General features: G+C 58.4%; 1 protein-coding gene across 1 annotated transcript in view; it reads right to left on the minus strand.

The window, feature by feature from the left end:
* The window catches only part of SLC39A11 (solute carrier family 39 member 11), a 77,493-nt gene that overhangs the window by 14,130 nt on the left and 43,506 nt on the right, over window positions 1-19,857 (minus strand). The window contains exons 6-7 of the mRNA XM_032199963.1: window positions 18,689-18,859; window positions 4,699-4,768 (exon numbers count right to left, since the gene is read on the minus strand). Of these exons, the coding sequence (XP_032055854.1) occupies window positions 4,699-4,768; window positions 18,689-18,859 (241 nt within the window). The remainder of the gene's footprint in view (window positions 1-4,698; window positions 4,769-18,688; window positions 18,860-19,857) is intronic.

The following is a 19,857-nucleotide window of genomic DNA, read 5'->3' on the forward strand; positions in this document are numbered from 1 at the left end:
TCGTCCTAGGGCAGTTTTACCCCAAAACCATTTTACCCCTACACCATTTTTAACCTCTCTGACTTCTTTGCATCCCCAGCGCCCTGTCGGGAGCTGGTGACCACACCGCACATGCTAATAACAAAATATTTCAACCTATTTTTCATGTTTTTAGCCCTTTATGTACGCACAAACCTGCAGGAGCTCGGCTGTTACCACCTAGTGCCCAGCAGGAGAGGAGCAGCAACCACACACAGACGGGGGCAGCTCGGCCACGGCTCTTCCCTGGGGTCCCACGGGGCAAACCCGAGACCCCCTCGCTCTGCCCGCAGGCACCCAGCAGGAACAGGGGCTGAAAAACGCTGCTGTGGTTCAACTTCTCTTCCCTTTTATAAAAAAAAATAATATTTTCTGGCACGAACTGTCCCTTGTGACTGGACTTAGCCCCGGGCCACGACAAAGGCAGCTTTCTTACCGAGTTTGAGGGCTGCAGGGCACCGTGGCCCCGGGGCTCCCACGTTGCAGCCCGTGGAAATGGGAAGGAACCGTGGTGCCGGGCACTCAGCACCATCCTGCTGCGTGCAGGGGGCAGAGGGAGCCCGAGGAAAACCACAGAGGGCCAAAGAGATGGATGTTGAGGGCAGGGAGAGAAGGCAGCCAGGTAAGGAGCGCAGTGCGCAACGTGTGCCTGCAAAGATCCCAGCACAAAGCTCGCCGCCATCATCTTTCAGCATCTCCGAGGTTTTCCAGCCTTAATAACCACCTTTCAGCCTATGTTTAAAATCCTACACGCCGACGACAATCAAACAGCACCGGGGCTGCGAGATGAAACGCCCAGAAGCTATGCCCCCGCAGAACGGGAGACGGGGAGGGGGAGCCCCCGGCACCCGCGTTCGAGGTGGGAGCAGCGACACCGCCCGTCAGGGCACGCAGCATCCCGAGGGATTTTCTCCCCCGGGGATGGGGTGGAGGAAAACCAGCTCCTGGTGCCCATTCCCCAAGGAATTCCCCTCCCTGCCAGCCCCAGCCATTGCTGCAGGCAAAACCCTCATGGGACGGGGGGCTGAGGGACCCCCAGCATCCTTTGGCTTAAAAAAAATAAACGATGGTCACTAAAGCGGGAGGTTTTGTCCTCTAAAATGCACGCCAGGGGCTTGGAGTGAGGGAGACCACCCTGCATCATGATGCCAGTGGATGGAGATGCCAGAAGCAGCCCCGGACCCCCTGGCTGTGACCCTGATACCAGCTGGCACAGCCCCGTGTCCTGCAGCGTGCCCGTGGGGACACAAGGACTCGGCCCATTTTGCTCTGGGTGGCTCCAGCCCCAGCTGGTTCCTTTTAAATCAGCCACACGAGGCGGGGAGGTTTGGTTAGGATTTTTTTTCCCCTCCCTCTGCTTCATGCAAAGAGAAGAGGGAGGGGGGGGAACAGAGGTTTTTTAAGCCCCGGCTGCCCTCCTCTTTACCTTCCTGCCTGGAGGGCAGCCAGGAGCAGCTCGCTCCTCCCTGCGCACATCTGGAGGGGTCGTGTCCCCTGCCCAGGGCTCGCCACGCTCCCCGGCCACCCAAAACGGGCACAGCTCCTCCTGCACGGACCCTGCTTTGTCCTGAGTGGCCGTGTCCAGCCCTGGGACCATCCACAGCATGCTTATAACCTCAGGGAATGGGGCCGACCAGCCCTGCCAGCCTGGGGATGCTCTGCAGGGTTCAAAGGGACGGGACACGGAGCGACCCAGCGCGTGCTGAGGACCAAAACGGGTCCTGGCCCCGCAGCACCGGGAGGCTCCTTCACCCTGAGCTTCTCCTGGCATCCCCACACCAGTATCACTGAAAATCTGCCCAGTCCTGGCAGGCCAGCAGCACTCAGATGTTGCTCCAGGCGCCTTACACCCTACCAGCAGCTTAAACGTGCTCTGATAAAAGCCCTCGGCGCGCCACCCGTGGGGACGCAGCGGGGACAGGCAACCCCTGCCCAACCACAGGAGCACAGATCTTCACACGCTGATGCAAAAAAAAAGGGGCTTTGCTGCGGAGATGTCCGAGATTCCTGCACGGCCCCTTGTTCTGCAGCCCCTTTCCAAGCAGCTGAGCCCAAGGAGCGGAGCAGGAACGGGCTGCGCACGCCCGGGGGCAGCAGAGCAGCGCGGAGCCGCGGCACCGGGATGCTCCCGAGCCCCCCGAGGAGCTGCGGGGCGTGCAGGAGCCCCAAGAGTGCTCCTGCAGGGACGGGGCAGGACCCCAATGGAGCCTGGTGGCCGAGGCAGGCACCCTGCTTTACCAGCCGCAGCTCCGAGCACGCTGCTCCCACGCAGATCTCGCTCAAGAGATGCCCAAGAGCGCAGAGGAGTGGCACAGCACCTACAGGCTGCTTTTCCTCCCGCTGTGCTTTGCAGAACAGCTGGCACCCTCCCCTTTTTCATAATTCCCTCTCTGCACACACGCTTCTTAAACGCAAAGCTAACAGCTCTGGGAACAGCCCTTGGGGATGCCGCGGGGACGCACATCCCCCGAGCCCTACGGCGAGCTGGAGAGAGCCCAAGCTCCCCGCGAGGTTTCGCCCCGCTGGGGGAGATGCAATCAGCCAGCATCCATCGGTGCCGGCAGCGCTTCCCAGAGCCAGCCAGCATCTCTCCATCCAGCAAGAAAAGTCCTCTGGCAGCACGGGAAGCCACAGGGAGCCTTGGGAACATCCACCCGCCACTGCGTCCCCAGGCGCTTCCGTCCTGGTGGGCTCCGAACGCGTCAGAGCCTTCCAAAACACTCTCGCACGACCCGAGGTTGGAAGTAATAAACCTTCCTGAAAGGCAGCTCGCATCAGCTGCAGCTCAGGGCGGCAGTAACGCAGTTAGTCACAGCCAAGGGGGGGTAGAAACGACGGCAGAAGGGAGGAGGGAAACTGAGTCACGCATCTGTCTCATCGCGACGCTATTTTTAACGTAATGGACACGAGGGAGGGCGTTGCTGTCACGTCCCCAGAGTGCCGGGGCTGACCTTGGGCAATTTCCTCTTCAAATGTGTCAGATTTCCCTCCGTTTCTCACGTTAGAGGTGGAATCGTGTTGGGTTTGAGCTGGTTTTTAAGCCCTGTAACGCAGCGGGGCCATCTCAGCAGGTTTCCAAGCCGCGATCCCACGCGCTTGGTGCTCAAACTGGAACAACTCAAATGCTGGGCAGAGAGGGGCAAAGCTGGGCTGGGCCAGAGCTGCTCTGCTCTCCTGCAGTTTTGGGGTGCTCACATCCCCATCATATATCTCATGGCCCCACAGACCCTGGGGCTTTGTCCCCTTTTGTCCCTGGCACCCCGGGGACCCCACACCGCTCGCCTCTCCGAGAGCTGGCGACAACAACTCTTTATTCCTGGATATTCGCAAGCAGCTTCCCGGAGGAGAAGCCACGCGAAGCGACTTTTGTTCTGCCCGCAGCTGACAATGATAGACAGATTGATGGCAAGCAAGTTATTTTGTCTCCTCTCGCAGCTGACAAAATTTGCGCTGGTATTTTCCCGGTCCAGACCCCACCTTTCATCTGACATGATTAATGCCGCTGGAAAGACAGAGAAAGAGCCAGCTGCTTCTGCCTGCTGAGCTTTCGCCGAGCAGCTGAGAAAAAGCGTCCTTTTGTTCCAGCATCTCTGGAGCCTCTGCAGACTTTCTGAGCAGCCTTTTATTGCGAAAGGTTAGGGAAATGTGGCTGCTGGGGCTGGCATATTGTGCCGTGCTCAGCGCAGATCTGGGTGCTCGCCCGGGGCAGCACGGCCAGCACCAGCCCGTGCCCTCAGTGGGGTCCCCATCCACTGCAGAGGTGCCAGGGGCATCAGCCACATGCTCGCTTTGCTCCTGTCCCTTCCATGCTCTGCCTCTTTGCTTGGTCTTTGTGAACACGGCAGGGGATGCTGACAGCCTGGGGGGGTGTCTGAGGCTCCCCACGCAGCCCTGGGGTCCCTCAGATCTCACCTGGCAGCACGGAGGTGGCTGACACACAACTGTGCTTCCATCCGCCTGCCAGAGGGGCTGGGAAGGGCATTGATCAGGCTGAACACACCGCATCCCCCCCCCCGCCCTAAATACATTATAATGCGGGTCTAGGAAACAAGCCTCAGAGAAAAAATTCAAAGAGAAAAACAAAAGCACTCGGTGAGAGCGCACGGAGCGCTGTGCGCACCTCCCTGCCTCTCTTTGTGAGGCCAGCAGCCCCTCAGCAGCCCCAAACTCACAGAGAGGCACCCACAGGAGGGTGCTGCATCCAACCCACGGGGTGCCAGCAGCAATTCCAGAGCCAAGCAGCTCCTGCGGCTCCAATTCTCACCAGGCATCCTCATTTCATCCTTACCTGCACCACCACCGCTCGTCCTTGCTCGCTGTCACCTTTAAACTCTCACTGCTGGCCCTAAGGCACTTGCCCAGCAAACATTTCCCTGCCCCCTCGTGCTGGTTCAGCCCCCAGAAGCAGCAGGAATGGAGCTGCTATAACCTGCCTCCTTTCCATCCCTTTCCCCAGCACCGTTTATCCGCCCAGCGATGCAGAAACAAAACCATTTCAGACACCAGGCATCACTGACAGAAGGGTTTTTCCCCACCTGACAAGCACAGAGGCTTCAAAAATTCATCTGCAACGGGAACTCCTCCTGCCCCCTCTGTGCATCAGACGGGAGACAATCTCCAGGAGATGAAGACGGGCACAAAACCTCTGACACGTGGTGCAGGAGCAGCGTTGTGCCTTACCTGGCGCTCTGGAAGGTGGCAGATGCTGATTTTCCAACAGCCCCGAATCCAACGCCCACGGCCAGGCCCTCTGAAACGGGAAGGAGAAAAAACACCACGGTCAGATCCTGCAGCAGCCCCGAGGCCGTCCCTCCTCCTGCCCTCAAGCGGAGAGCAAAGCAGCACAGGCAGGGGAGCAGAGCCCCGGGTCAGCTCATCACCCCTCTCATTTTAATCCAAGTTCTTTGCAGATCCACCTGATAGCTGTCTGAGTGATGAGGGTGGATCTGCACCACGCCAAGGGGGTGCCACAGCCCCCAGCACGGTGATGGGAAGCTCTGGGCACGCAGATTCGTGCTCCCACTGTGAACCCGACACAGCACAGGGGTCTCTTGGGGAGCTCACACAGAGAAGAGATTTCTGTATTTGCATGGGACAGGAAAAAAACACAATCCCCAGCAGCTAAAATGCCATTTTGATAAGGGGCAGAGCAGAGCAAAACACCCACGTAAAGGCTGAGGCTGGGCAAAGCTCTCCGCAGAGCCGTGCACAATGCGGTGCCATGGGGGAGCTTTGCAGGTGAGAAAAAACTTCTCCTTACAGCCCCGGGGGTGATGATCATCCAGGAGCAGGCTCCCAGCAAGAGATTTCTGTGTCCTGTGCCGGAATTTGGGCACGCCGCCTTTACAGACAGTCCAAAAGGCAGGAGGAAACCCAAACTCTGCAAGACATCACAGCCAGCCCCAGAGAAAAGAGCCAGAGGTGGAACCAGGGCACGGGGTACGGCAAATCCTCCCCATCCTCCCCGCTCCCTCCCTGCCCTTTCTGCTCCCTCTGAAACTTTTCTGACCCTCCTGGTGCTGGAACAGCTCCCTCGAACCTCCCAGAGAACCCCTCCTTCGAAGGAGGTGTCCAAACGCTGCCACGTCTGCCTCTGTTGGAAATTCAGGCTTTGTTCCTGCAGCTTTTCTGGCATCGCTCCCCTCCCAGTCAGGCGGGGGGGGAACCATTCCAGGATGAAAAACGAACCCGTTCGCGTGGCTGGATGCTGGAGAGGGCTCGCCAGCCTTCCAGGAGGCGATTACCTGCTCCGACAGCCACGCAGGGGGCAGCAGGGACTGCTCGGAGGCACCTTCAGACAGGTTGAAAGTCCCACGGCGCGTGCCTGTGCGCTCCAGGACGAGGTCTCAGAGGAACAGGCCTGTGTAATGTTTGTGGTCTTCTGGATTTCCAGTTGCCTTGGAAACACCCCACAAAAGGCAGCGCCGACTCTCCTTATCAGCATTTGCATCCTCTGCTCCAGGAGTCACAACGCGCCACAAGCCCCCGGAGCCCGGATCCGAGCTCGGTGCCGAGGCTTAGGATGGAGACAGGGAACACGGCCCCGAGAACCAAAACCCTGAGTGCGGGTCCCTAAACCCTGAGCGTCCCTAAAACACCACGGCTGGACGATAACTCCACCAGTAAAAGAGCCAGGGCAGCCCAGGCACGTGGTGGTGCCAGGGGAGATGTGTGCTTGTGCAAAGTGCTCGTGCAAAGCACAAACGCAAAGCACAAACGCAAAGTGCTCGTGCAAAGCCCTCGTGCTCCCCAAAAGCACCCTCCTGGAGGATGCAGGAGCAGCCCCAGAGCCAGGGGCAGGCAGCGAGTGCCAAAAGCTTTGCACCTGCAGCTGGTGATGGTTTTGCACGCTCGGCGTTCACGCAGCGACCTGCAGGAGGGGAGAAGGGGAAGAGCTTTTTCAGGACACTTAATGGCTGCGGTGAGGACACAAAGAAGCTCTGCACGAAGGGAGCTGGCACGGCTCCCCCGCAACATTTCTTCTGAAGTGAGACTCGCCCAGAGAGCAAAATTCAAAAAGGCCGAGAGCGCTAATTTGGGTAAATAACGAGAAAAGCTTAGACGGAGCGGAAAAACCACAGCGGTTCGCCCTGCTGTACGGCGAACCTCGTGGAATAGGCAGCTCAGCAGCACGATGAATGGAAGCACAAATCCCATCTATACGGAAACAAATGACGGGCGGGGAAAATCAACAGATGGCGCGTGGGGAGCCGCCTGCTCGGGGAGGGAGAGGCAGCGATGGTGGGAGCTGCAGCACGGTGGGGAAAGGTGACAGAGCTGTGTCAGGTCCCGGGCTCATCCAGCTCCTGTTTCCCAGGAGAGGGGAAAGAGCTGGGGTAGGACAAATACAGCCAGGAATCACCTAGGGGATGGTGACCCCATGCCGGCACAAGCCCCAGACACGGCACCATCCAGGCTACGGTGGAGAAATTTGCTTTACCCCAGCCAAGAGGCAGCACAGAGGGGAGCTCAGCAGCTCCGTACGGATCCAGCAGGGACCCCGCACGTGGTGTGGGCGCTGCCGAGGCTCGGGAAGGCTCCGGGTGCACCCAGCAGGTGCCACGGGGCCCGTGCCGCAGCCGCTTGTTTCAGCCACGGCACTTGGCGCAGCCTGCCAGCATCACACCCTAACTCGGAGGCTTCGGAGCCACGGGGCTGGGCTCTCCAAAAAGAAGACGTCAGCCCCGAAGCCTCGTGGAGCAGCCAACCTGCTCACAAAGGAATCGGGGGAAGCCGCCGCGAGGCTCGCTGCCAGCCTGCCCATGCTTGGAGCTCGCGGCAGGCTCAGCCCCCGGCTGCAGCCCCTCTCTCGGGTGTTTTGCAGGTCCCCAGATTATAAACAGCCTGAGAGGCTTCCTCGGGGTGGTAAAGGCACAAAAAGGGAGGTCATGATTCTGAATCAACCAGCACGTGGTGGTCGTGCGAACGGTTGGGGGGACATCGGGGCGCTGATGTGGCTGGGGGAGAGCCTTCTCGTTACCTGCTGGGAATTCAGCCCTGAGCCCTGCTTTGGGGCTTCATCAGGCTTTAAATATTGCCTGTCCGACTGCTGGGGCAGAGTTCCCGAAGGAAACAGATCCCAGACAATCCCCAATGACCAAGGGACAGAAGGGACTGCTACTGAGGGACCGCTGCTCCCCGCAGGGCGAGGCAGAAGCCCCTTCGTGGGGTTGCAGAAAGCAGAACCAGAATTATGACCGATCCCAGCCCAGCAGGCAAATGCTCCCGTTTCAGCTAAACGAGGGGATTTTGCCTCTCTTGGACTTCCTCGGCTTTACCATCCAAGGCGTTTTAACCTGATAAGGCATCTCTCAGGGATCAGAGCCCCCACCCCTCCTCAGCAGGGCGCCGGCACGGCCGCTTGCTGATGCCTGTAGGAGGAAAAAGCCACGGCAGCTTTAAAGTTCAAAGGATTAGCTTGAAAGCGGGATGGCTTACTGCATCCCTCAGACCTCTCCCTTATCATGCATTGCACAAGCCCCTACGAGCTCGGCGAGCTGAAAGAACCGGGGGAAATGAAACCAAGTGCTGCTTTAAATCCTATTCACTGCGGCTTACGAGGTGAAACCGGGACCTGGACCTCTCCTCGCTGCTCCCCGGAGCAGCCCCGCGGTGGCACACGAGCCAGGGCAGCCCCGAGCCCGGTGCCAGCCCAGGGCCACCTCGGGATCTCACTCGGCTCCTGCTGTTTCCAGCTTCGTTTCCAAGCATGAAATGAGCTTCACAGCACCACGGGATGCCAGGTGTAATCCCCAGGGGAAGGCCAGCTCACAAAGAGCAAGCAAAAGGTAAAAACCCTCCGGATCCCCCCAAAACCCGAACTACAGAACAGCGAGCATCTCTCACAGAGCCTCCACAAATCACAGCAGCAAGCAAATTAACCCCAGTTATTTGTTATTCTTACACGCCTTAAAGAGCAGAAAAACAAGCACAGGCTGGAGGTAGGGAGCAATATCCTGTTGCAATGTTTAAAAATTAAAAACCTCCAGTGGACTGAAGGATATTCCTGGTGCACCTTTGTCTCCCAGAGGGCACCAGCCAAGGGACAGGAGGGGCCGGGGACGGGGATGGTTTGCACAAAGCCAAACCTGAGCCTTGCGACTGCTCCAGCCCCCAGCCCACTGCTCCTCTGCCAGGTCTCTGCAGGACAAACACCGCCTAAAAGACTGAAATTTCCTTTTTTTTCACAAGGAAACACAAAGCACGGGCTGTGTATTAACATTGCTGCCTTTTCCACTCGTCGTTTCGTGCTGGCACCTGCCTTCTGCTCGCTCCTCCCGTGCCTTCCGCTCCCCGGGAGGATGCGCTTGGCACGGCACCTTCCGAAAAACACACCTGCAGGAAACTGCCGGGGATGGAGTGCAGAAAACTGCCGGGATGCAGCACGGCCCCCCCAGGAAAGGAGCACGCAGGGAGCTGTGAGAGCTCTCGGACCTCTCCTCCTGCCAGGGCCAGCAAAGAAAATCCTCCCGGGTCGCCGAACGAAGGCGCTTCCCTTCGGAAGGTGCCACGGGTGCCAGCACGTCGTCAATTATTCATCCGGCCTTTGAAGAACTGGAAGCTCCTCGTGGAAAATTAATCCTGCTGTAATGAGGTTTGTATTTCTAAGAGAGTTTAAGCGTGTCCCCGTCTCCACTACTCAAACTCTCAGTTTTTCCTCCCGTTCCCACTAGAGAACATCTTTTTGCCATTACTGCGAAGGAAAGCGCGGGCATTACCACATTTCAGTCATTTTCACATCTCCACACATTCCCCATCCTCAGAGCAGCGAGCAGGAGGTTAAAGCAGTTTTAGAGAGACTTCCTTCCTTTTTGAACTTGAGCTCGAGAGCAGTGAATCTCCCTTTGCGTGTGAGACACCAAGCCTGCAGCTGCTGGGAGGCAGCCTCTCCAACCCCCCACGCGCGCACAGCGCTGCTTCCCATCACCCTCACTCCTCAAAAGCCGTGTTTTTCCCCCAAAGCCTGGGCTGTGACAGCGGGCACATCTAGCACAGACCCCAGGCTCCCGACGTGGCTGTCTGAAAAGTGCAGCAGGAAAATCCATGCGTGCAAAACACCTCTCCGTGCCCCAGGAGCACGGGGATGTTAAGGCTCCCCAAAAGACCACAGCCTGGATCTCCAGCAGGAAATAATAAAATCAGCATTGCAGGAGCCCGGGATGCACACAGCCACCCTCCAAAGCAGGAATGGACAGAAGAGGATGAAATAAAAGGGATTAAAAAAGGGTGGCATGGTGCAGAAGGGGACAGAGCCGGTCCTCAGCAGGAGAGAAGGATGTGGATGCGGGGGAGCAGCGACTCGGTACCACCCCAGGAGCTGCTCAGCCTTTTTGGGAAGCCAACTCTCCTCTTGCTCCTCTTCTGCTCTCGTTAACATCCTTGTGACACCTCCCAGCTGCGGGAGCAGGGACTGCTGCCTTTGGCAAACAAGGAGCTGGACCCCCAGGAGCGAAGCCCCCCACGTTTTGCGTGAGCTGCAAGGAGCTGAAACGCGCCCAGAGGGCTCGGTTCCACCACGTGCACGGCACAGGACAAAGCCCAGCGGCACGGCTTTGCCTCCAGGGATCCGTGGAGAGGTCTGATCCCAGCTGCACATCGCTGGCAAGCAGCAGATGGGTGGCAGGACCGAGCCTCCCCTCACCTGGAAAAACAAACAGCCCAAATCCCCGCTGCTCAGGTGCTCGGCACCAGGGCTGACACCAAGGAAATAAAAGCCGCTGCTGCGCGCGACGCCACGGAGCCACCCGTCATTAAAAGGGGGTTGTAAGCTGCAATCCCATCCCAGCGCCTTATCTGGGGGATGCCAGGCAATTTCACAGGAGTTTTGCGTGGAAAAAAAAACGCAGAATTGGGTTTTGTAGAGCGTAGCTGCGCCCGCTCGTGTAGAACAGCTCTGGGTGAAGTGTTTGGGTTTAAAGCAGCGGAACCAGAAGGGACCCGAGAGGCTGAGCTCAGAGAAAACCTGGTGGGATGCAACACGGGACAGCCACGGGTGCCTGATGACAACAGATACTGGAAAAAGCAGCCCAAAGTACATTAAATAGGGTCATTAAACAGGGTGAAATTTGGGTAGGATGAGGCAATTCCCCCGTGCCTCCTGTTGAGTTACCCCACAGGAGCCAAACCATCCACATCCCATCTTGCTCCTCTTTTCTCCCCCCTTTCCCCAAAGCAGAACGACTCGGAACAAATCCTGACTGCAAAGCACCGAGCAGCAACAGCCAAAAATGTGCCACCCGCAGCCCAGGGCTTACAAACGAGGGACCTCGTTGGAAAGAATTAACTGCCCGACGTCCTAAAGCTCCAGCACAAAGACGTGGCTCTGGGTGAACGAACCCCTTTCCGAGCTAATAACCCAGAACCACCCCAAAAGCAGGGACCGACCACACGCCCTGCCTGGCACCACCAACCCGAATCCATCACTGGTATTTAATGTTTCATTTGCTAGCACGCAAACGATTTCTCGGGCCGCTGCTCACGGATATTTAATGCAACAGCCCTGAAAGATCTGATGGGGATAAGAAAGGAAAAAAAAAGAGCTTCCACATGCATATTTCTGCACATTTTCATCCCAGCTGGTGAAAGCGCTGTATTTAATTGGCTTTTGTCACCTTTGTGGCTGTTACCTTTTACAAAACGCTGATCGTCGACTGAAAACGATGCCGCAGAGATAAATGTACATTATCATTCTCCGCTGGCTTTCCAGGTGTCTGCCTACAAATGAGTTTTGGAAATATGAGCCGCAGCCAGCGGGGCACCAGAGACCTGCGGCTCGCTGCCACCGTGCCCACACGTCCCCAGCCTTTGGGGCCAGAGCCCCCCTGATCCCCACGGGGTGACGAGCTGCCTCGCAGGCTGCACATCAAGTCTCACCGAGCGTGTCCATGTAATGCAGGGAATTCCATCAAATTCGGGCTCTTATCCACACGCTGCTTCCCCACGGCACCGTGCTGGTGGCACGTCACCACGCGGGGCACAGCGGGGCACCCCCGGCACCCTGCAGCCCACGAAGAAGCGTAACAGCCCCGATCAAGTGCTTCCCACTCATCGAGGTGCTTGATCCCTGCCAGTGTCAAAGCACGTCTTGGTGAAGCTGCAATTACCGGGGGGTTAATGAAAGGTTCAAGCAACCTTTACCGGAGCGAGCTGTGCGGGATCACAGCTGAGTCACGGCTGTACAACGCCGCGGGTGCCCCCGGCACGTGGCTGTCCCTGCTCTGGGTCCTGCCTCTGCTCTGCTCCCCTCGGCAGAGCTGAGCTCCCCCGAGCTGCTGCAGGCGCAGAGCATGCACGAGGTGCCAGCCGTGCGCACGGGCACCTTCCCTCGGCCTCCCTTCCACCCCGTTCTCAGAAATTCAAGCTCCGAGCCGATCTCCCCCTTCTCCTTTTCCTTGCTCAACACAAAACCGAGGTGCTCCGAGAATAATCATCAGGAGGAACATGAGAAGTAGAAGGGACACTGGGAGGCACCCCACGGTTTGGAGGGAAGCGTGCGCAGAGGCTTCCTCCCAGCCTCACGTTCTGCTGAAGCAGGGAGAGCTGCACGCACGTTAAATTCAGCAACCACGACACATTGTCAGTGCCTACAGACCACCAAAAAGCCCTAACGCAAAATGAAGGTTGCAAACTCTTAACGTATCTCAGAATTATCCATATAAATAACCGCGTTTTTTGCTGGTTTAATAATTGAGCTGCGGTACCACACTCACTGCCCCAGCCTCCTCTCCAGAGGATAAGCTCCTGTCCCAGGAGAGCGAATTCAATCAGGTTTGTTAATGACAGAGTAACCAGCCAGGAAATCCAATTGTCCCAGCCCTCTGACAACCTTCTGACAGCTCAGCACACAACCTCTGTGCAGCCACAGCCCCCCACACACCCTCTCCATACCCTCCCCTTCGGCCAAGGGCAATTTGTGTCCTTGCACCCACCCAACATCTGCGTGCGCCCCGACAGAAAACCCCGGCGCTGGTTTGGGTCTGATGAGCTCCAGGTGGATTTTGCTGGGTTGTTTTTAAAGCTGCAGCCCCCAGCACCCTACCTGGCACCCTCCTGTGGACCGCGTCAGACCCGGCCACCGCAAGCAAGGCAGCATCTCGCGCAGGGACACCCAGGATGTGTCACGCCACCCCAGGGGGACACGGGGACAAAGCTCACCGTGAAGTTGCCTGTGGCCGTGCTGCCACTAAGCGGGATGACAGCAGCTCTGCCTGTGCTCGGGGATGAAGCTGCCATGTGCGGTGCTAGCGGCACAGCAGGCGCACAAACGCCCAGCAGCCAAGTACCAGAACCGAAGGGCGCCGTCTGCTCCTCTTCCCCCAGACGGTCATAAAGCAGGAGACACATAAAAGGACGGGGAAAAAACGGCTCAAGCTGTGGGAAGCCGTAAAGAAAAGACAGCGCCCCGAGGCAAAGCGGGCAGCTCTCGCCAGCAGAGCTCTCCCCAGCCAAAGCCCACCTTGCAGAGGGCAGTGGGAGGGTTTCACACTGTCTGGCCTGCAGGCCTTCAGCTGCACCATTCTCCTTCCCAGGTGAAGCTGCAAACGAGGATGTTTCAAATCATTTTGACGTTTACCAGGCCTTTTTGCAGACTTCCCTCCTTCCCCGGTTTCCTCAGGACAAAACATCTCACTGCCAGCCCCTGCGCCTCCCTCGGGGACAGGCGATGACGCAGAGCAGAGAGCTCCAAAGCCGCGTCCTCTGCTCTGCCCTGGCTGCACCTTCCCTCCGTCATCATCTCACCCCCACCCCAAGCACTGATCTACAAGTTTTGGGGCTAAATCTCCCCTCCTGGGCAGGCAGGGAGAGAGGGACCCCAGGAGCCACTGCCCAAGGACTGCTGTCTGTCTGTGCGCAGCCCCTCACCACGCGCAGTCCCAGGTGGGGACCAACCTGAACACCACCTCCTGGGGGTGTAAGGAGCCCCCCCGACCCAGTGCAGCTTCCTGGCAGGCTCGTTTGTCCTTCTAGATGTCACCATCTGAAAGTTTTTTTTTTCCATTTAAAATCTCTCCTCTCTCACCCGCAGCAGTGCCCCGCTGTGCCCCTGAAATAATTCCTCCCTCCTCTCCTCGGTGCCTTCACATTTGTTCCATTTTTAGCTCCCACACTTCACTGCTCCTTACACTTCTGTGCTTGCTTTTTTCCTTCCCATCAAATACGAAAAAAAAAAAAGAAATCCAGCCAGTTAATTGGTTTCTGGTACTGGGAAGTGGAGAAAAACCTTCAGGTGGCTCCACGTGAGGTTTGGGCACCGGGAGGGCGAGCAGGGGACGGCGTCACTGCGGGGCTGCTCCCGCTGCCGCCTCCAATTTGCTTCCTCCCAGACACCTCTGCTTAACTTTGACACTTGAGGCAGAAACATTGCAGAAATCGAATTAGGGAGCAAACACGGGGTGAAGGGACTGCATGCAGAAACACAAGGTATTTTAGGGCAAAAAGGACGGGGCTGGGGCAAAACTGAACTGGCTCCTCTGGCTCCGCGCGCAGCTCCTTGGGGAGGGACTGGGTGCCCGCACGGTGCCTGCCTGCTGCTCTGGCCCCACAGCATCACCAAAAAAAAAAACGAAAAAAGAAAGAAAGAAAAGAAAAAAAGGAAATTCAGGCTGGGTTTCCTTAGCAACGTCACCCTGGCTGGAAGCCTCCCCTTGTGCGTGCCGATGCCCATTTCCCAAAACGTCGGCGCAAAGCGAGGCGGAGCACCGCTGCGTTTCCACCAGCTGGCAGAGCAAACACCTGCGGCTTCCCCTTCTTCCCCTTGCTGCCCACACGTGCCCGCTGCAAACTTTCAGATGCCCGATGGAAAATGCCTCGGGCTGCAGCTGAAGGCACCAGGGGCACCGTGCACCAGAGACCCCCACAAGCAACATGGATTCATGGAATCCGGCTGCAGAGCCTGGCTCGGTCCCATCCATCTCCAACGTCAGGGGCAGGCACGTGGGCTCCTGTGGCGTTTCCACGCTGAGAATCCCTTCAACCCCACGCACTCAGGACATCCCTTTCTGCACGCTGCCATGGCCAGCTCCAAGCAGAGCTGTAGGAAGCCCAGGGGCAGCGCTGAGCCCCTGCTGTAGGACTGCATTCGCCAGGTCCCCACCCGGCTGAGCACTCGGCGAGTCCTCCGGAATCTGCAGGGCACGTGAAGGATGCATTTCCTGGCAGAGGAGCAAAGCGTGAACACCAGCACGTGCTTTTCTGAGCACCTGCACACACAGCAGAGCTTCCTGGGGTCCCTGTGGAGGTGGAGAGCAGGGCACGCAACGGGCAGAGCCAGCCGAAACAGCCACCGTGCCTCTGAGTGATGCAGAGCGAAGTGAGGAGCCTGCCCTGCACTCGGGACACCCCTGAGGCTCCATCCTGCAGCCTTCCCTCCTCCCTTGGGAGCGAGAGCACAGAGAAAAGAGTTTAAACTCACACCTCGCTAATTGTTATTTGCGATACACCAGTAACATTTCAATTAATTTCGAGTCTTCGGCATAACAAGCACCTAAAGTACAAAGATGAACCAGAATAAACAGGGCTTGATTAAATACATAATTAATGTTCCACTAAAGCTGGCATATATGAATATTAATTAGCAGCAATGTTCTGCAGTTTGGCATCTCTTGTCATTATCAATTTATTCTTTACATCGCCAGCCCCAGCTTTGGAGCGAATTAGCAAACCTTTTGCTTGCCTGCGGAACCCAGCAAACGCAAACCGAACGCAGGAGGCTGCTCCCTCCGTTCAATTACCTCGCCCGCACAGTAACTGGCATCCAGTTTGCCCGAAATGAAAGGCAGAGCACTGCCAAAAAGCAAAACGTGTTCACCCCTAACTGGGGCTCGGAGTAAATAAAAACAGCGCTCTGCTGGCCGTGGCAAGGGGGAGCGTGCCCAGCAGTCAGAGCTCAAGGCTGGGCTCCAGCAGGCTCGGATGTGCTCCCAGCCCTGCCCAATCCCCCCTCCAGCATCCCCTGCCCGTGCTAAAGGAGAGCAGCTGATGCCCAGAGCTGGCAGCCACGGCACAGGTCTCACCTCGTGGGCAAAGCCGTGGCCGTGGTGCTGGTGCTGGTGCTGAGCCGTCTCCACGCTGCACTGCAGTGGGCAGCGAGACATCCCAGGGCTCCCCGCGGTGCTGGGGAGCAGGGGGAGATGCTGGGGGGACCACGACAAAGCGCTCAGGGCTTTGGTTTCCCAGCTAACCCCACAGTGCCACAAGGAGCTGCGTGCCTTGCTTTTAGCACCCCGAAGTGCTGGCGCCTTCCCAGGGCCAGCCCTTGTCCCTGCGGGAACTTAAACCACAAACGGGGACGTGGCAGGGCTCAGGCTCGGGGGTAAAATGCTGCAGGGGAGCAGCATCCCCCTTCCATCTGTGTCCTCCTCACTGCAGCAACCAGACCATCGCTCAGCCCCGGGGATTTGCTCTGCAAAGAACTGGGGAGAGCAGAAAACCCTGGGAGCCCTCGGGGTGGGGGGGGGCAGAGGTGGCAGCGTGAGCCTGGCCGGGAGGCACCGAGCATCCCAAATCCTGGGCTCGCACGGAGCAGCTCAGCCCGCGCCCTGCCGGCTCCTCGTGCTGCACAGCCCGACACGTTAAGCACGGTGCCATTACGCTGTGGGAGCCCGCACTAATTATAGTGTCAGCCTCCCCGCTGCTGAGGATGGTAATTGAGGGAGAGCATTACAGTGTTTCCAAACCCCGCGCCGCAGGCAGGGGCCTCAGCGGAGCCGGGGAGTGCTGCCAGGAGCTGGTGGCACCGTGCTGGCAGAGCGAAAGGGCGTTAAGCAAGGGGCTGGTTCTGTCCCACAGGACCCCACAGACCACCCCGAGGCTGAGACCAGCGTCTGATGCTGCATGCAAGGCAGCCCTGCTGCGCCCCAGACCCCGCTGCGCCCCCGACCCCGCTGTGCCGAGCCCCCCGCGGGACGCAGAGGGTGAAGGACAGGGCTCAGGACCCGGTGCTCACTCAGCAGCCCGCACATAAATTTTTAACGCCGTGACCTTTAAGATGCAGGAGCATTTCTGAGGCTCTGCGAGAGTCCGAGGGTGGCTTTGTGCTCCTGCTGGAGACGAAAGGTCAGCGTGGTGCCGCTGCAGCCAGCGGGAGCGCGTTGTCGTTAGCTGCCTGCCGCGGGTGACACTTTTTGCTCGCTCCTCCTCAAAACTTGCTTTTTCCTGCGACAGCGAAAGGAATCCCCAGCCAACACAGCCCCAGGCGGCGCGACGAGCACGCAGCCCGGCTCCTCACCCCGGGCTGCCTGGCACTTCATTTGCAGGATGAAATCCAATTACCGCTCCCTCGGTGCGGGCGCTTTCCCCCTTTTCTGTGTTTGTGTGCGGTTAATTGAAAGCTCCCGAGTTGTCTGCAGCAAGTGCACCGCGGGGCTGTAACTCCTGTAAGAGCCTGGGCAGCACCTGGGCTAAATGCAGGAGGAGCAGGAGCAGCCAGAGGGCTTGGGGACAGGGACACAGCTCGGCACGGGGCTCCTCTGGGTGCTCAGCTCTGCTGCCGAGCCCCCAGCAGTGGCAGCCACTGGTGAGCCCCCCGGGCACCCACCTCATCTCCTCCAGCCTCACACTCGGCCCCAGGATCTCATCACGCCGTGAAAATGAGAACAGAGCCACTCTGCTCTGCTGCTTGCATGGGAAGGGGTGAGCCCTGCTGTGGGCAGGGGCCAAGGGGCTGCCCTGTGTCCACAGATGGCTGAGGTTCTCCTCTGCCGTGTCCCTGCCTCCCCTGGCAATACTGGAGCTGAATTAAGGCAGCTGAGCTATCCACAAATAATTAAAAGAGGTTAAGCCTGGAGGTACAGGTGTACCCCGAAATCTCTCCCACAACATCCAGGCAGTGAAAGCCACGCGGGCGCCCCGAGACAGCACCAAAAGCTCCGGGAAGCGATCGCCGGCTGGAACGAAGCAATTATTGCCAAGAGCCGAGCGAGGCACAGCCAGGCTGGAAGGGACGGCAGCTCCTGAATGCTCAAGGAGAACGAACGCCCACGTTTCTCCCAGCCCTACAGAGCAGGCTGCCTGCTGCGTCTTTGTTTTGATTCCCTGCTGTCACTCCGAGCCGGGGGTGCCCTTGCGAGGGGAAACGCGGAGCTGGGAGCGCAGAGCGGGAGCTGAGCCTTCCCACCGCGGCTGGAGCAGGGGAGCTGAGCCTCTGGTGGAATTTAAAGCCGGTGCCCTGGCACTGAATAAAAGTCACGCTCGAAATCAGAAAACACGAGGCAGCTGCCACCTTCCCTGCGCTGACGGAGGAGCCAGCCCTGTTCCCGAGCAGCTTGAGCTGATCGCGACAGCAGCCTCTTGGCCAACAAGCCACACGTTCACGCCAGCTAGGAAACCACGGCTTTTTGGAAGGCCCTCACCATCCTTCCCCAAGTTTACAGACCCCAGTTACAGACCAAAGCCCCTTCCCCTCCATTCAGGCTACAACCTGAGAGAGACGGAGCTGAAAGGGGAGAAAGAAAGGAGAGGGGAAGAAAGGGAAGGCGAGCAGGAGGGACGGGAGACAAACCCACAAAAGCATTTGAACAGGCTGCCTGATATTGCTTTCAGCATAACCAAGAGCTAGAAAGCAGCTGAGTGTTCTCAGCTGTTATAAATTTATCTCATCTTGCACTGTTTTTTGTAGCCTCGGAGCCCAGCAGCCCGAGACTCCTGGCTCTGCAGTTTTCCACCTACTGGCACACTCCGTCCCTTGAATACGAAAGCTGCGACTGTGCGTGTTCCCGCAGAGCAGGAGTGCTTTAAAATGCATCTCTTGCTGGTACACAAACCAGAAGAGAAATAACAGACCAGAATTTTATTGTCTTTCGGCATCATCTTTCTCCAAATGCTCTCAGATTTACAGTTCCTGCCCACCCCGGGCTGGCAGCGGAGAGCGAGGCTGCAGATGTTCGGGACGCACCGGCAAGCCCGCAAACCCTTCCCAAAGCCCCTCCTCGCACGGGGTTTTGCTGCCAAAACCCTACATCGCTCCAGCCCCCTGCAAATAGCACAGCTCGATGTGAGAGATCTCGGCAAAAGGCACCCGAGGCACCCCGGTGCCATCTGCAAGCAGCGAGAAGGAGGAGAGAGGAAAGCGAGTGGCACCGTGGCATCCTCCTGGGGTGGCACCAGCTCAGTGCCCCCCCTGGGAAGGGGCTGCAGGGACAGATGGATGGACAGACAGACAGCTGGGCCTCACCTGGGATGTTGTGGATGGTTATAGCGAGGATCATCAGCAGAATTCGCCTCCAGCTGCTGCTGCTGCCCATCGGGGAGCTGTCCTTGGGCACGGGGAACGGCGGGGGGCCGTCGGGTGGGCTGGTCCCTGCGCCCTTCCTCCTCTGGTACGGCTCCCCGTTTTCACCTTTGTCTGAGGGTACAGAGAGACAGAGCTGGGTCAGCCGAGAGGGTGACAGACGGACGCCTCCTGCCTCCCCGCCCAAAAGGAAAAAGCACAAAGAAGGAAAAACACCCACCGCAGCAGGGCCGAAGGAGCGCGCAAGGTGTCCCCCCCTGCTTTGTGTCAGCTTAGGGCAGGGGGGTTCCCCCCGTGCAGACTGCAGAGCTCACGGGAAGGGGGCATTTTGAGATGGAGCACAAATTTCTCCTCTTCCTACAGCTCCCCAGCATCACCCAAAGGGCTCAGACCCACCTGCAAAACCAGCGGCCCCCATCTTACAGGGACAAGGACGATGGGGACGGAGCCAGCGGGCAGCAGCTGGGGGACCCGCGGTCAGACCACGGTCACACCGTCCCCCTGCCCTGCCACCCCGCACAGGCTGGCATCTCCATTTCCTCCACGGACAAAGGAGAGCCCCATCCCTTCGTTCTGATTTCACCCTGCTCGCAGAAGGGAGCACTGAGCCACATCCAGGATTATTTGTACCACTACCAAACGCTGTCGCTGCTGTTCGTGGACACGCCAGGCTCCCCCGGACCTCTGCTCCCAGCAGGACAATTACCATCAGCTCTGTTTCAACCAGGTATTTAAACCAGACCCTTAAATCCGAGCCCCAGCCAGGGCTAGGAAGGGTGGAAGCAGCCCCGGGGAGCACTGCAATGAAGCTCATGGAGAACGAGACCCTCACCGCTCACCTGCGGCTTGGAGAGGCGAAGGGAGCCGCGGAACGACACGCACGGGTTCCTGAACCTTACTCAGCACAGCTCCGTGGTAAAGAAGGTTTGACACTCAGACAATGTAATTCCCTCTCTGCGGATTTATGTAATTCCCTTCCCCGACTGCTCCCCTCCTGTCCCTTGACTCACCCACCCCGAGCCTCTTCTCGCAGGCAGGGTGCAAGGAGCTGTCTGAAAGCGTTTTGACTGAGCGCCAACCCCTTCCCGTGCCATTTGCAGGCAGCAGAACGC

The sequence above is a fragment of the Aythya fuligula genome, chromosome 18, assembly GCF_009819795.1.
Source record: "Aythya fuligula isolate bAytFul2 chromosome 18, bAytFul2.pri, whole genome shotgun sequence".
In the NCBI taxonomy this organism is placed as follows: Eukaryota; Metazoa; Chordata; class Aves; order Anseriformes; family Anatidae; genus Aythya; species Aythya fuligula.